The sequence below is a fragment of the Colletotrichum aenigma genome (assembly GCF_013390185.1).
Source record: "Colletotrichum aenigma strain Cg56 chromosome Unknown KSG_Cg56_contig01, whole genome shotgun sequence".
Taxonomy (NCBI): Eukaryota; Fungi; Ascomycota; class Sordariomycetes; order Glomerellales; family Glomerellaceae; genus Colletotrichum; species Colletotrichum aenigma.
In genome coordinates this window covers 6359804-6376070 of record NW_023500907.1, presented here as the reverse complement: position 1 = coordinate 6376070, position 16267 = coordinate 6359804, and the positions used below count along the sequence as shown (strand labels likewise).

At 53.2% G+C, this 16267-nt stretch overlaps 2 protein-coding genes across 2 annotated transcripts; one reads left to right on the top strand and one right to left on the bottom strand.

The window, feature by feature from the left end:
- Positions 1–406: 406 nt before the first annotated feature.
- asqN (O-methyltransferase asqN) lies at positions 407–1898 on the top strand (the record flags this gene model as incomplete). Its single annotated transcript, XM_037316942.1, has 3 exons — positions 407–715; positions 799–1489; positions 1564–1898. 3 exons carry the CDS (start codon positions 407–409, stop codon positions 1896–1898), a joined length of 1335 nt encoding a protein of 444 aa, XP_037186132.1.
- An 832-nt stretch (positions 1899–2730) lies between these two features.
- ccsA-2 (Polyketide synthase-nonribosomal peptide synthetase) lies at positions 2731–15519 on the bottom strand (the record flags this gene model as incomplete). The annotated part of the gene is made up of 7 exons (XM_037316941.1): positions 2731–5687; positions 5749–7896; positions 7969–8684; positions 8754–12774; positions 12831–14435; positions 14493–14847; positions 14917–15519. The coding sequence occupies 7 exons, from the start codon at positions 15517–15519 to the stop codon at positions 2731–2733; spliced, it is 12405 nt and encodes a 4134-aa protein (XP_037186135.1).
- Between the last annotated feature and the right edge of the window lie 748 nt (positions 15520–16267).

Genomic DNA, 16267 nt, shown 5'->3' with positions numbered 1-16267 from the left:
CTAAGAGGATTGCCTGCCGCCGATAGGGCCCAGAGAATGGAACTCCTTGTTCAGGGCTTGTTTATTCTTGAATTGAACAACCAACACCAAGAGTAGTGTCTGCCTCCGAAGCTCATTGACGGAGAACCCTGGACGCTCTCCGAAGCTCAGTCTTAGAAGTACTCCGAAGCTGTACTGTTGGTGTGCTCCGAAATCGAACTATCGTCCTGCTCCGAAGTCTGTTGGCGATGGAGTACGAGGAATAGACGTCATTCGTAGATATATAAATAAAAGATCTTGGATCTTTAACATACAGATTGCGTTTGTCCCCCCATGTGACCATATGCGCGTCACGTCAACACCGCGATATCAAGTTCACTAGAAGCTACTTCAATTAGAACACTTCATTCTAGATCTTCTGTACACAATGCTGGCCCAAAGCGCTATCATCAATCCGATCGTCCCGAAACCATTCACCCTTTCCAGGAGTGATGGTTTCGCTCCCAGCCGATATGAAAAGCTAGGAGCAGAACTCGTGCAATGCATGGCGACATACAGCAAAGCCTTGGAGAAGGAGGGCCTGCCCGAGCCTTCTCTATCACCCAGTATCTCTTCAAACATTGCTCTGAAGAGCAACAAAGCGGTGCAAGAGAAGGCAAGAATTGCCGAGCTTGCACGCCAGATCCTAGCAACGACTTTGGATCCCGGAACAAGTTTGTTTCTCAGTTCTTTGCAGGTAAGAAACACATGTTTTTCTCCCTCACTCTCATCAAAACGTCAGCCGGATGTCAGTATCTTCGTGCCTAACAAGAATTTCAGTTTCACTTTTGCGCATGCCTGAAAGTTGTCTTGGACCTGAAAGTAGGAGACAGCATTCCGCAGCATGGCCGAATCTCGAGAAAGGAGTTGGCAGACTCCCTATCCGTGGAAGAGAGTCTGCTGGTTCGCATCATGCGTGTCGTTATGTCCAACTTTGTCTTTGACGAACCCGAGCCGGGTTACTACAGCCACACATCCATCTCGTGGGCAATGCAGGGCCCGGCCATGCATCACCTCCTTCTCCATCGCCTGGGAGAGGGATTCCGATCTGCCAGTCGAGAGCCGGACGCCCTACGCCAGAGCGGATTTCGCAATCCCAAGCCTGGCGACTCCTGCGGATTCAACTTGGCTTTTGGTTACGAGGGCAGTTATTGGGATTACATTTCTAACATCGACCTCGAACGTGGTGACAACTTCAATCAGGCTATGAAAGCTGTCACCATCAACAGCTTGGGCGAAATCCCGAGATTATATCCCTGGGAAAGTTTGGTTGCTGACGGAGGCCTCATCGTTGACGTTGGCGGTGGCCTTGGTCAGGTTAGCCAAAAGATTTTGGAGGCCTTCCCTGATTCAGGTCTCCGATGTGTGGTTCAGGACAAACACGCCGTGTCGTCTGTTACGAGAAATCCGCGAGGCGACGTGGATCTGACTCTACAACAGCACGACTTCTTCAACATTCAACCGATCAAAGGTATGTTCAATTGCGCATCATCAGTCACAATTACGTGCCGTATCATGGGGTCTGACCAGTCTTCATACACATAGGCGCTGCGGTCTACCATCTTCGCCACATCCTTCACGATTGGCCTGATGACGCTTGTGTCGAGATTGTGCGACAAATTGTTCCGGCTATGGACGCAAAGCGCAGCCGCATCCTCATCTGCGATCAAATCGTCCAAGACCACTCGCCGTCTCTCGCATCTGTTCTTTATGACGTTGACATGATGTCTCTTTTCAACGGCAAAGAGCGTACACTCTCAGAGTTCCGTCAGATATTTGTGAAGGCGGATCCGAGGCTTTACATAAAAGACGTGAAACGGTCACAGGAATCAGCCACCACCATGATAGAGGTTAGAATCTCATCTGCACCCACAGCTTGATGTTTGGTAGAGTCACTAGAGTACGTAGCTTGTCATCAAGGTTCTGAGATTCATCTTGTGCCTTTCCGTATACCTCTCTCATATTGGTGACTGTGTGGTCTTCGGACTCGGAGACATCGGAGTGCCCCTGGCTGAAACAAGAAGGGCGTTCGGTCTGGACTTCGGCGCCTTGGATCGGGGGAGGGCTGTATGCATGGCGCTGAGTAGCTACCCCACCCACCATGGAGGTGATCGCTGTCGATATATCTAGTTGGTAAGACAGAAAGCGTAGGGGCTAGTCTAGAGGGAAACCCTACCCTCCTGTCACACTTGACCAAGGCTTGTGTCATCAATCTCATGGATGTAGGTGGGAAGCTGGAATTGACTCTCTACTTTGAAGTTATTGCATGAGTCTGGTTACGTTAGGTGAGATTGAGCGACTTCAAAACCACATCAATGAGGTGATTGACTGGACCGCACTGCAACACGTCAATAGGAAGTAACGCGAGAGCCGCGAGTGATTTTGGTGATAAGGTGCTGTCACATCACATGTATAGAGCGCACGTGGAGCCTTGAATGAGAGAGAATGAGGGGGTGTTTGCAATTGTCTGCGTGTTAAGATCCTTTGGGGAGCTTACATGTATCTGTCGCGTGAGTTGAGCTGGCAAGCAATGAAGAACGTCATCATCTTCGACACAGGCATATCGTGATTGTTTCAGTAAGATACATGTGCTCAATCATTTTACGCTAAGGAAGTACAAATGAAATATCGTTACAAAGAAGAACCATTTCCAAAACTCCTGGAACTCCATGTCATGATCATCATTAAACTGGTGGAAGAACCGCTAGACTCTCAAAGCCAGGCTTCCTCCTTTTGCAACATCGTCAGCGTAACTGGGGCATTGGCCGCGCCACGTAGATACTCGCCAAGTAGCACGCTCATTCCTATGGACTCAGCTCGTGTCGCCCATTCATCCATCCCCAGCACCTCAAATTCACATCCAGTATCGCGCTCAAGCGTGGCCTTAAGGTCCGTTAACGGAACAATCTCCTCGCCACTCTCGTAGAGATATGCGACCCGGCCTGGCCAAGAGTAATCCTTGTAAACCTCATCTACGACTTGCATAGCCGCGCCCTCCACCGTGATGAAGTCCAGCCAACCGTTCCAGGAGCTGACATCGGGCATGGCTTTGATGTCTCTGGAATAATGCAGCAGATTGGAGATCAGGTCACCCGCGGGTGCGCCCGCCCCCTTGATGGAAGAGGGACGGTGAATCCAGATGGGCAGGTCACACTGGTCGCTGATCTTCTCGAGGTATCGTTCACTGGCCCACTTGGTTGCGATGTATCCGCTCATGTTTCTGCTTGCAAGTGGTGGGTACGGCTTGACGGACTCGGCACCCCAGGTCTCTTGTCCCGTGAGTTGGACGATGCTAGCCGACGAGATGTAGTGGAAGGAAACTCGGCGGGGCAAGCTCAGACGCACGAGAGTCTTCGTGGTCTCGAAGTTGACCGGCTTCAAGGTGGCGTAAGACTTCATGAAGGAAACGTCAGCACCGTTGTGGATCACGGCGTGTGCTTTGGAGAAGATGTCGGAAAGCGTCTTCTCCGACAGACCAAAGTGCGGAGCCGCCAGATCTCCGTGGTGCACGACAACCTTGGGCGAGCGGAAGATCTCGTCCTGGACGTCTCGGCGGACTGCGATACAGTGGATCTTCTCGACGACGCTGTCTTCGAGCAGGCGTTTCAGGATGGCTCGGCCCAGGAAGCCCGAGGCTCCCGTGAGGACCACGACGGTCGGATTTCCGAAGTGGAATCGCTCACCGCGCACACGGAGAAGGTCAGGAGAGATGCTGGTTTCCTTCTCCCAGTCTATCTCGGTGGTGGCGGTGAGGACTTGTGCTGCTGGCGTCTCCGAGGACGCAGATGAAAGTGAGGCGATGACTGCCGCCATGCCTGCTAACGTACCCGATTCAAACAGCTGGAATAGGGTGACCTTTGTGCCGAAAGAGCTTTCTATCAGGGCTCGTAACTGGACGAGCAGAATAGAGCTCCCGCCGACGTGGAAGAAGTTGGATTCCTTGGTGATCTGGTACTGCGAGAGTACCTCGAGTGATATGAGCTGTGACCAGAGCTGCAACAGCTCTGATTCAATGTCGTTGAGCTTATCATCACCATGACCTACAGATTGAATCTCCAACTCTTGCGCCTTAGGCAGCGGGGTGTTCTTCAAAGCGATCCTATCGACCTTGCCGGAAGGATTTTTGGGAAACTCATCGAGAGGAATGATGGCTGCTGGACGCATGTATCCGGGCAAAGGAAGCAGAGCCAGCACGCGGCTGAGGTCCTGGGAAGCTTGTGAACCAGCTGTCAGGGCGAATGCAATCAATGAGCTGGCGCCGGTGACCTTGGACTCTCGGGCGGCCACCACCACGTCGGAGATGCTGCCCTCGGCGGCTTGCATGATGGCCAACTCGATCTCACGAACGTCGATGCGCATGCCTCGAAGCTTGATCTGGGTGTCTCCCGCAATTCTTCCACCGAGAATGAGCGTACCGTCGGTCGGGTTGAGCTTGCCAGTATCTCCAGTCACATGCAGTCGATTCCAGCCACTCTGTGAAAATTCTGAAGAGGCCCAGGCGTCTTGAGCGAAGCCAACGTTGTTGAGCTCGCGGTGGCTGTATCCAGCGACAACACCCGCACCGCCGACGGCAATCTCACCGAGAATTCCGGCAGGAACAACCTTGCGGTTTGCATCGAGGATATAAATCGAGCAGTTGGGCCAAGTCTTGAACCCTTCCGCTTCGGTGCTGGGTATCGTGTCAAGGCGGTAGTCTACCACCCTGGTACTGCAGCAAAAGGTGATCTCCGTAGGGCCATAGCAGTCGACGAGCTCCAGATCAGGATTGTCAACCTTACGCAAGCTCTTTGTCAGACTTTCCCTGACTGGCTCGCCGCCACTCAGTAACTTTCTCCAGGACGACTTGCCGAGCGTTATGGCATCCCCGTAATCGACCCAGCTGATAGCCTCGGACGGGGTCGCCGTCGTGAACGTGATGCCCTCTTTGGCGATGATCGAAGAGATGGCTTCCGGATCGCCGCGTAGTTCCCTCGGAACGACGTGGACCGTACCGCCATTGGAAAGAGCCAGGAAGATCTGACTGAGGGACATATCGAAGCTGTAGGAACTCTGGTGGAGGGATGTCTCTTGTCCCTCACGGTAGGACACCATCTTTGTCAAGACCTCTACAGTGTTGCGGAACGATTCATGTTTCATGACGATCCCTTTGGGTACACCTGTCGAGCCGCTGGTGTACATGAGGGCCGCAACAAGGTCTGACTGGGCTGCGATGGGACCCGCACGTTGGTTCAAAGCCGTGGCGAGAGCTTCCACGTTGACCAGCTGCTCGGATGCAATGGTGTGCTGCAGATGCTTAGCCTCGGGCTCTGTCCGAGTATTGACCAGAACTAGATCCGGTTCGCAATCTCGCAGGATGGACGATAGCCTTTTCCAGCCGATGGTGATGTCGAGAGGTACGTAGGTAGCCCCCAGGCGAAGAATGGCCAGCATTGAGCAAATCCAATCCAAGCCGGGATCGAGGAGAACTCCCACTTTGCTGTTAATGCCAATGGGGCGGGTACAATGTTTGCTCAAAGCATTGCTGATGGTACCGATCCTTCGAGACAGTTCCCGGTAGGTAACTCTGGTTGCCTGTCCGTTCTTGACAGCAATTCTGTCGCCGAAGCGCTCGATCATGTCGTCAATCCGATGCACCAAGGTGGCTGGCCACTTCGGCTTTTGGAAAGTTCCTACAGAAAACCGATCAGTCATCGTGAAATGCCTGGCACAAGTATTGGGAACTCAACTTACCTCGTCCAAGCTCAATGGCGGCCTTGATATCGTCTGAACGGTAGATAGGAGCAGCGCTCAATCGAGTTGCCGGGTTGCGAGAGACGGAGTTCGCAAGCTCCAAGTACATGCTCTTCAAATGTGCCATTTCTGACTCGCCATAGAAGACCGACTGGCCGCTTAGCATGATACGGCACGCACCACCAGGATTCTCAATGATGTCCAACGTCAGATCATATGCCACGTCGCCCTGCTTGAATCTCAGAATCTCGCTATCGCAGTCGCAGAATTGGCGAGCATCCGATACTCCCGGGCGATAGTTGACCATGGCCTGGAAGATTGGACTATGCGAAGTAGTTCCTGCGACGCCGAGCTCTTTGACGATGACATCGAATGGTACCACTGCGTGGCTGAAGGCGTTCAAAGCCTTGGTCCGGACTAGCTTGAGGATGTTGGCGAAGGTGTGGTTTTGGTCGACTTTGAAGAGAAGGGGAAGAAGATTCAGGTACAAGCCGACACTCTCCATGGCCTCGGGGCTTTGTCGATTTGCTGAGCTAACGCCGATACAAAGCTCGTCAACGTCGACCAGCCGAGCCAACAGCGTGTAGAAGACGGCAAGGTGGAAATGGAAGGGTGAAACTTTGAGCATCTTGCAGGTTGACTGGATGCTGCCCGAAGTTTCCTCGTCGAGGTAGAACTCAGTCGTGGTTGTCGAATACGAGGTCAGAGGCACGCGGGATTGAGCTTTAGCCAACGGAAGAAGAGGGAGCACAGGAGGAGGTTGACCTCTGAACTCGTTGCGCCAGAAGGCAAGATCCTCAGACCAGCTCCCTGAATCGTAGTCCAATCGTTGCCGCTTCGAGAAGTCGGGGTGCTGCATGATGTCTCGTGCAGGTGATAGGTTTTGACCATCGTAACCGAGTTGCAGCTCTCGCAGAACTACTTCAAGACTGACGCCATCCATGTTGATGTGGTGATAACCAATGAGGAGGCTGTAAGATGTTGGCATCATCCTGAGGAGAATGATTCTCATGTTCTCACCCTCGTCGAGCCGGTACTTGTGTTCGGCCAGCGCCTTGTAAAATTGCTCAGCATGGCTGGCGTCGTTTATCTCATAGACCTCAAGGTTCAGGCACGATCCAGCGAGGACCTCTTGCACAACACCTTCCGAGTTCTTGCTGGCTGTGAACCTGGTGCGAAGTGCCTCGTGTCGCTGACCTACAGACGAGACCGCTCTCTCGAGCTTCTGAATGTTCAACGGGCCCCGAAGGTCAATGGCCATGGTGATGTTGAGAGCCGATGCAGGATTGTCCAGGAGATGTTGCAGGAACCAAAATCTTGACTGAGCAAAGGAGATGGGAACGCTCTTGGTAACCTGGGTACCCGCGCTGGCAACCGCATTGTTTTGGGCGAGGTACTTGCAAATATCGGGCTCCGCAAGAGTACGGAATGTGTTGTGGTAAAGTTGTTGGCATCCAGCCTCGGTCTTGTCGACGTTGGACATCGGAGTTGACATGGAACTTGCCGGAGAGTCAGGAACAGATATTGTTGTGGATTTGTCGAACATCACAGAGTCGATACTAGATCTGACGTCTGTGGTGGGCGACCATATGGACTTCGCAGGCATTGAAGGCGATAGCTGAGGCGGAGGGACCGGATCCTGTTTTGGAATCACCTGCGTATGTGCCTCTTCCTTGGGTGGCTGTTGCTTCGGCAAGTTGAACGAGATTGTAGGTTTGGCGTCCTTCGTCTCCATCTTGTTCGACGGAACATCAGATAAACCAGTTTTGTTCACGGCCTTGGGCTTGAACGAATCAGCCTTCGGCACCGCCACTGTTGCTTTCGGTGTCATCTTCGGGGCTTCCTTCACTTCTGCTGGCGTCGCAGCCGTGACATGTTCTCGAGGCTTAGACAAGCCTGTTGCGTTCGCATCAAACTTGGGGATCAGGTCCTTCGGCAGCAGCTTCTGGGCTTGGGCGATGATGTCGTCAACGGTGGCACCGCTGAGAATCTTGAGGACTGGAACCTCGACCTGGAACTCCTTGATGAACCAGGAGCGGATATCAACCGCGACCAAAGAGTCAATGCCAAGATTGTCTGCTGTCAAGCTGCCCACAGCTCGGCCCTCCTCGACTTGCAGAGCATCCTGCAGTTTGGCTGCAAAGGCGTCTATCGCGTCAAGCATCATTAGTTTCGGAACGTTGATTCAATCAGTAGTTCAATCACGATGGCGGTACTCACCGTAGATAATCTCGCGGATATCATCTGAGCTGACGGCCTCTTGAAGCAGAAGCTTGGCTTGGACTCGGCGACGGCTCTTGCCGGAGTCCACTGCCTGTCCCTGGTTCTGTGCTGTTCTCACGCAATGCTGGAACATCGGGTTGTTGAACCATGTGACGTTCTTCCCGAAATCGTCGCTGTCATCAATGGTCATCAAGCCCGTAGCGAGCTCGGGGTTCTTGCCGCGATGCACCTGTCCAGCGTAGACAGCCTCGGCAAAGAGGGTGTGGAAGTCCTGCTCCGAGAGCCACTGGTTCCCTACCCTCTTCAAGTATTCCTGCTGGGCGAGTGTCAGCTCTCTCGTGACGTACCCGTTGCCAAAAATGGCGCCGATGTGAACAGCGGACGCGTTGAGTCCCCGGCGTCTGCGTTGGGTTGCGAGACCAGACATGAACATGTTGGCCGCAGCATAGGCTGACTGGCCCGGATTGCCGACGATGGATGCCATCGAAGAGAAGAAGACAAAAAATTCCAAATCCACATCATGGAAAATTTCTTCAAGATGCAAGCTGCCCTGAATCTTGGGCTTCGTGACCTTCTCCACACGCTCCATATCAAGCTCGGAAAACATGGTATCGTGAAGCACCATGGCGCCTTGAGCAACTCCGGCAATCGCTGGCATGGTTTTTTCAATGGTCTTGTATGCATTTTGAACAGAATCGCGATCAATAACGTCGCTGATTTCAAAACACAGGTCAGCCATGGACTGTGTCTATCCACAAAGCTGGGTAAAGGAGGAGACTTACACGGCAAGCAGTTCGATGTTGACACCCTTCCCACGCATCTTAGACAGAAAGCCCGCGTCGACCTTGGGGTTTCTGCTGCTGATAGCAATGTGACGAGCACCTTGTCGTACCATCCAGGCACACAGCGAAAGACCGAGGCCACCGGTGAGACCAACCAGCCAGTACGTCTTGTCGCTCTGGAAACGAACCTTGGTTTCAATGGCTTCCACAGAAACAGGGACAATGTTCGTCAAAGATTTCCAGGAGACGACAAACTCTGCAGGGGAGTCCGGGCCGGGCACGTCTGTGGGTGACAGGACAGCGAAAGCTGGCTCGGCTGGTCCACGAATGCTCTTTGTCATCCTTCGACTGTCCAAGACATAATTAGAGGCATCAGCTAGAACAGTCCGAATGTCTCTCGAACAGTCGCGCGTCGGTAGGTGGGCAGCAGAGCCAGTGAGGTCGGCCTTTCGGACGATGCGGCGTTGGGCCGGTGGCAAGAAGTCGGAGATTGCCATAGTGATATTTCCGTCATCGGCCATGTCCATGACACAGTAGTTGGCTTCAGGCGCGGTGTCGGGCTTGACCAGGTGCTGAATTGCTAACTTGGACGTCCGGGGCCCAACATGAGTCCACTTGGTGTCGGTTTTGGATGTCAGATACAGCACATTGGCCCCCTGGTCAGCTACCAACCCGTTGACCGACTCTGCCAAGTGATTCCATGGCTCAATCAGAATAATCTGAGAGCCAGAAAGGCGTTCGTTGCACAAGGCCGCGCGTGCGATCAGCTCTGAGTAGAAAATCTCGACAATCTCAGACCCTTGGTCCTTTGAGAAGGGGATACCGTAGACAACAAATGACCTTGGAACTGAGACCTTGGACGCCAAGCTCGGAGCCAAGGCCAGGACACAGTCTCCAGTGCGAGTGTTCTTTCCTAGGACAGGGAAGAGGAAGCAGTCCTTGGTTATGGCCACGGATCGGTTAACAGAGTAGGTGATATCCACTTCAACTAGGTGATCTCGTGAGAACCATGATGGATGAGTAGGTTGAGCATCAACTTCTATAAGCTCCCATGTCTTGCTGTCGCTTTGATGACGGAACTCGATGGCTGAAGTTTCGGCGTTGATCAGCTCTTTGACCGTCCCTCTTCCCGACTTGTATCGATTGTTCATGTCGGTGTTGTGCTTGAAACGGGGGACAAAGAGTTTACCACTAGCATCGAGGAACACCTCAGGCTCGTGAGAGTGCAGCAGAGAGGATGCCATGTCGCCGCTCTCATCCCAGGATCCTGCCACGTCGAACCGGAGCATTGCCTCGGCAATAGCATAGGGGCTGAGTATTGCTGTAGTGTCAAGGTCAAGGAACTGGAGTCGCAAGTGCAGCATCTCGAGCACAATCGTCCTTCCGAATCCTACAACCATTCTCGCGTAGGGATCTCCGTCGCGGACTCCTCGAGTAACCCAAAGAACGTGCTTAGATTGCTGGAAGACTTCCTGGAAGCCATGAAGCTTGGTCGCATCGATCGATTTCAACACGGGACCGTCTATATCGGCCAGACACAGAACGCTGCCACCAACATCCAAGTCGCCGTCCTGGAGACTATGCAGAGACTCGACAAAGCGGATGGCACCATAGTGCGTGAAGAGAAGTCTTTGCACTTCGAAAGCCAGCGCTGAGCTTTCAGATCCCCCGCCAATAATTGTCAATCGAGGGATCACATTCTCTGAAAATTGGCTCAAGGGCTGTTTCAGGAACTCGATCTTGCTGTCGACTGCTTGCGCCACGATAACGGACAGCGGAACTGGGAGAGTGTCGTGATGTGGGACAACGGTCTCAACTCCGGAAAATCCAGTCTGTTTGAAAACATTGTCCCATGCCTCAATACCGATGCATGGAGACAAGATGCGACCGTCTTCGGCTCCAAGCCACCATCCAGGAAGACCGCCAAAGAGAAGACCGAATCGCATCTGCTCGTTTTCGGTGATCTCAAGCAGTAACAAGTAGCCGCCCGGCTTGAGCAGCTTGCGGACGTTGACCATAGTCTCCGTCAGGTTGCGGGTGGCGTGGAGCACAAGTGATGCCACAATCAGGTCGTACGACCCCTCTTCGAAGCCCTGTGCCAAAGGATCTTTCTCTATGTCCAAAACTCTGAAGTTCATCTTGGACTTGTGGGACGAAAAGACCCCGGACGCCTTCTCGAAGAATCCGCCTGAGATATCGGTGAAGTCGTACCTGGAGAACTGATCACCCACTTCCCGGAGAACGGCCTTCGTAGCACCACCCGTACCGGCGCCGATCTCGAGAACCTTCATGTGAGGATACCGGTGGGCAACCTGGCCAGCAAAAGTAGCTAGGTACGAAGTGTAGCGGGGAAAGCCCTCTCCGAACTCGTAGAAGTTATTGAGTTTGTTGTCCTGGATCATGTGCTCGAGCATCGTGGTCTCCTTCCGAGCCACGGCTACAATATTGTCACCGACGGCACGCATGAGCCTTAGGTCGGCGCTCTGAGGATACTTGTCGAGGATCCCGTTGATAATCTCTTCGGTGTCATGCTTCCACTCGTTTTTCGCGAATGGGTTCGTCCCCGTGGCGATGCTGTTCAGAACGTAGTCATTGTACTCGAGCAGCCGCTTGAAGTTCCATTCCAAATTCTCGCGCTCGTGGGAGGGGAACGCGCGGCCAAGGACGCGGTGATAATAGTAAGCAACACGCTCGAGTGCGAAGAAGAACTCGCCATCCAGGGGCGGAACCGATGTCGTTGCGATAGCTGTCTCTGCATCGGGTTTGGCTACATTCCAGGACATCTCCGTGAAAATGTTAATGCCGTCAGACTGAGTGGGATCAGAAAGTGGTCGAGTCTGAAGACCCTCGAGCTGCACTGCCTTGAAGGTCGGTCCACGAGGTGAGTAGATGTTGATGTCGCCCGTCACACTCTTTGCGGCACCTGTGAATGCGACCGAATCGAACGGCACCTTGACAGGTTGGCCGGCGAAATCAGCGCAGAGTGTCGGGTTGACAAAGATGCGCTCAAATCGCGTGGGAACGTAGACGGAGCGCAGCATGGTATCCCCAGGGTATGAGTAAGCCATCATGATGGACTGAATGCCCGAGTCCAATGTAGCTGGATGGACCAGTAACGGCGGTTGAACGTTGATGTCGACTGTCGAGGCCGGATTCTGGATGAGTCCCTCAGCATAGCCAAGCCGGCGCCTCAGTCCCTGGAGGGCGCGGAAAGGCCCCGAGTACCCAAAGCCGAGGCCATCGAGGTTGTTGTAGAATCGGTCTTCTTCGACATCTAGCAGCAAAAATTCGTCTTCATCGTGCGGCTTCGGCGGCAGGAGATTGGCGTCACTTTCACCCAGAACAACAATAACTCGACAGCTGGCATGAGTGTTCATGGCCAGAGCATCGTTGCTTGAGGTGGAGTGGAACCCAAATCGGGCGCTGATGGTGTTGTCCGATTTCGTGATTTCGCCCAATTCAATTGTCGCATCGACACCAGTGCTGTCATCGTCCTCAAATACCATTGCATGTCCAATGTCGAAGTCGCGGAGCTCAATGCACTGGATAGAGCCATCTTCAGAGAACGCACGCATACAGGCTTCGATACAAGCCGAAACGTACGCAGCCGCGGGGAACACGATCTGACCCTGGACTTGGTGACCCTCGAGCCACTCGATTTCGCTGCGCTTGATGACATTACGCCATCGCATGCGGCCCGGTACGCCGTCCAGAATCTGGCGGCCGAGAAGCTCGTGTGAGCGGTTCTTATTCGTCCTGAAAGCCTTTGAGAGCCGAGACTCTTGCCAAAGTGTCCGACTGTGGTCCCAAGGATAGGTGGGAAGACCCTTTGTGACGGAGAAGTTTGGCTTGTCAACCAGTTCACCGGAACAGAAGATCTCATATGCGTTGAAATCAACGACACCCTCTCCAAACGTCTGCCAAATGTAACCAAGGCTCTTGGAGACGCTTTCGGTGCCGTTCTTCCCACGCTCCAATGGTCCCGTGTAAGCCAACGGTGACTCTCCGGTGTATTCTTGCACTATGTGAGGAATCATTTAGTTAAGGCATATGTATAGGAACATTGTAATGACTTACCAGTCTGCTTGACAGGCCCCTGAAGTGCGGGATGGGGTCCGACCTCGATTCCGAGATTGAACATTCCGTCCATTGTATTGCCCAAGTAGAGCACCTCCAAGGCCTCAGCAAACCTAACTGGTTCAACGAGGTTGGAAGCCCAGTACGAACTGCCAAGGCTCACATGCGGAGGAATTTCAGAAATCTCACACGTAAAAACGGACGACACCCAGCGACAACCATTGGTAGGACACAAGATATTGATCCCACACTCCTCTAGCGAACGCTTGTATGGATCGGCCACGACCTTCATATGATGAGAATGATAAGCACGGTCCACCTTGAGCAGGCGATTGAACTTCTTCTCATCTTCGAGGACGATCTGGATGTCCTCGATGGCATCGGCGTCACCCGACAACGTGACGCTGGCTGGAGAGTTACTCGCAGCCACACATGCTCGCCCCTCGAAGGCAGGCAGTGAGCAAAGCTCTTGAGCATCCTGAAACGTCGTCCCCGCAGCTATCATGGCTCCTTTCATCGTCACCAATTGGAGGTGAAGACCGCGGTAGTAGGCGATCCGGACTGCATCAGTCGCGGAAAGATAGCCGGCGGCGTATGCTGCGCCAATTTCGCCCGAAGAGTGACCAACCACCGCAGAGAATTGTATTCCAGCAACTCTCAACAGATCAACAAGCATGATCTGGACGGCTGTGCAAAGCGGTTGAGCCAGAGATGAGTTGGCCACCATGGAGGATTCTTTTGGGGCTAGTAATTGATCGCGCAGCGTCCATGACGGTCGGTCGCGCGGTGGCAGCGATTGCAGACTTTGATCGAGGCGTTTGATGATGTTCGCAACAGCGGGAGAGTCTTCAATCAACTCAGCCGCCATCCGCGGCCACTGCGCGCCCTGGCCGGTGAACACGCCAAATACACGAATGCCGGCATCGGAAGACCTGTTGGCGGAAGAGACAGCGGGGGACTGAATGGAAGCGTCCAACTTGTCGATGAGATCTTGCGTATCTTTGGCTGCGGGCACGACAGTGCGGGACCCCAAGGTTGAACGGCGGTTACACAGCGTCCATGCCAGATCGCGCATGTTGATCCCGGTGCTGCTGGTGGATCGTTGGTTCTTCAAAAAGCTCTTGAGGCGCTCGATCATGGAAGTAAGGACCGTGTCTGAAGCAGCTGACAGGAGACAGGGGGCAAATGAGCGGGGGCTTGGGACCGATGCCTTCTTGGCTACGTAGGCGTCCGCACTTTCGACGATGGCGTGGGCATTCGCGCCTCCGAAACCGAAACTGTTGACACTGACTCTCCGCGTGCCGTTTTCTGGTAGTGTCGGCCACGGTTGAGCCGCGGTCAGGATCTTCAGGTTTGAGTAGTAGGGCTCAATCTTGGGGTTCAGGCGGTTGAAGAGACGATTCGGTGGAAGAGTGCCTGATTGCAGCGCTTGCGAGGCCTTGATAATGGCCGCCAGACCGGCGGTGCCTTCAGTGTGACCAATGACTGTCTTGATAGAGCCAACAAAAAGAGTGTCGTGCGTGCTCGTAGACTTTGACTTTACGTCGTCGCCGAAGAAAGCGTCGCTAATTGCCGCAGCTTCAATGGGGTCTCCGGCCGGAGTACCTAGTCTTGTTAGTGATCATGTTGCACATAGCGCGCAAGGCATCTTGAAATACTCACCAGTACCATGAGCCTCAAAGAACTGCGGTCGATCGCTTGCTTTACTCAAATCAAGACCTGCCCTGGCATACGTAGACCTAATCAAAGATGCTTGTGCTTTGGAGCTCGGCATGGTGATACCGGCAGTTTTGCCGTCTTGATTGATGCCGGTTTCGCGAATGATGCACTCGATATCATCACCATCAGCTAAAGCCTGGCTGAGAGTCTTGAGAACGACAGCAGCAACTCCCTCCCCACGGGCATAGCCGTCAGCTTCCGCATCCCACATGCGGCTTCGTCCCGCTGGGGAGAGCATCTGGAGTTTACTCTCTGCGATGTATTGCTCTGGGCCTAGAATGAGGTTTGACCCGGCAGCCTTTTGACGTCAGCGTATGCTTTACTACCAATCTGATTTCGTGATTGGGGTTTCAAAGCCTGAACTTACCACCGCGACTCTAGATTGTCCTGAACGAAGGACCTGCACAGCTTGGTGTAGAGCAATCAGGCTCGATGAGCAAGCTGTGTCGATTGTCATGGACGGGCCGTGCCAGTCAAAGAAATAAGACAGGCGGTTGCTCAGAATGCTACGCGCTGTGCCTGTGGCAAAATACGTGGGGTATTTTTCGATATCACGCGCCAGCATCTCGGTAAAGTCGGCGCTCATCACTCCAACATAGACAGCTGTATCGGAACCTTGCAGTCGCTTTACAGACAGCCCGGCCGACTCCAGTGCCTCATACACAGTTTCCATGAGCAGACGCTGCTGTGGGTCAATCGAGCTTGCCTCGATAGCTTTGATTCCAAAGAACTGCGCGTCAAAGGTGCGCAAATCCTCGTCGAGCAGGTATGAATGTCGTACGTTGCTAGTTCCATGGTGGGAGGTTTGGGGATGATAGAAGCCGTCGGCGCTGAATCGGTCGTCTGGAATCTCTTTCAACAAGTCTCGGGGGTTCTCCAGCAGCTCCCATAGCTTCGAGGGGCTGTCGCAGCTTCCGGGAAAGCGGCAGCCGGTGCCAATTATGGCGATAGGCTCATTCTGGGTCTTCATGTTGAGCGTTTGAGACTTGTTGGAAATGACGGCAAAAGGGCTCAGCTGACTTCGGCTTATTGTACCTCATTCCCAAGAGTCTTCTTTTAAAGATGTGCTCCGTAGTCAACCAAACCGATGCTACACGAACCGCTGCATTACATCTGCAATGCTGCGACAAAAGCTCACCGGTCCGAACTCCGATGGCAAGAAGCTCTGTACCTTGCATTGGCCCAAACTAACTTCAACCGCCACTGGCTTTCGCACCAATGTTCTCAGTTTCCGATCTTATCATCCAACCTCAGAATGACTCAGCTTCCACTGCAGTTGCTGCCCCACCTTTGTTCGCCGAACCGGGGAGTCGACGCCGATTTTGAGTCGGACCCGAAACGCCGAGCCCAAAGTCCAGCTGCAAGGGCAAGTTCAACATGGCATATTCCGCCACCATCTCTCTCCGCAGAGAAAGAGCTTTGTTGAACTTTCGGATATCTTGTGTTCGTGTAAAGCGCGAAATACTGACATTTCTTCTGAGAACAGTCATCTCGAACGAACATGAAATGTCAACGCATGAGATAGATAGTATATGTTTCATCATTCTTCCCCAACCAAGGATCCTAAATGTGTTTGGCTCACAAACAGAGTGCCGTCCCGTCTCGTATACAAGAAATAAGAGAGGTTCCTAGAACTAAACTCTTGATCACAAAAGAAAAGTTTGATCAGTTTGGGGACTTATCACTAATCTGACACGCAGGATATTTGTAGACAACGT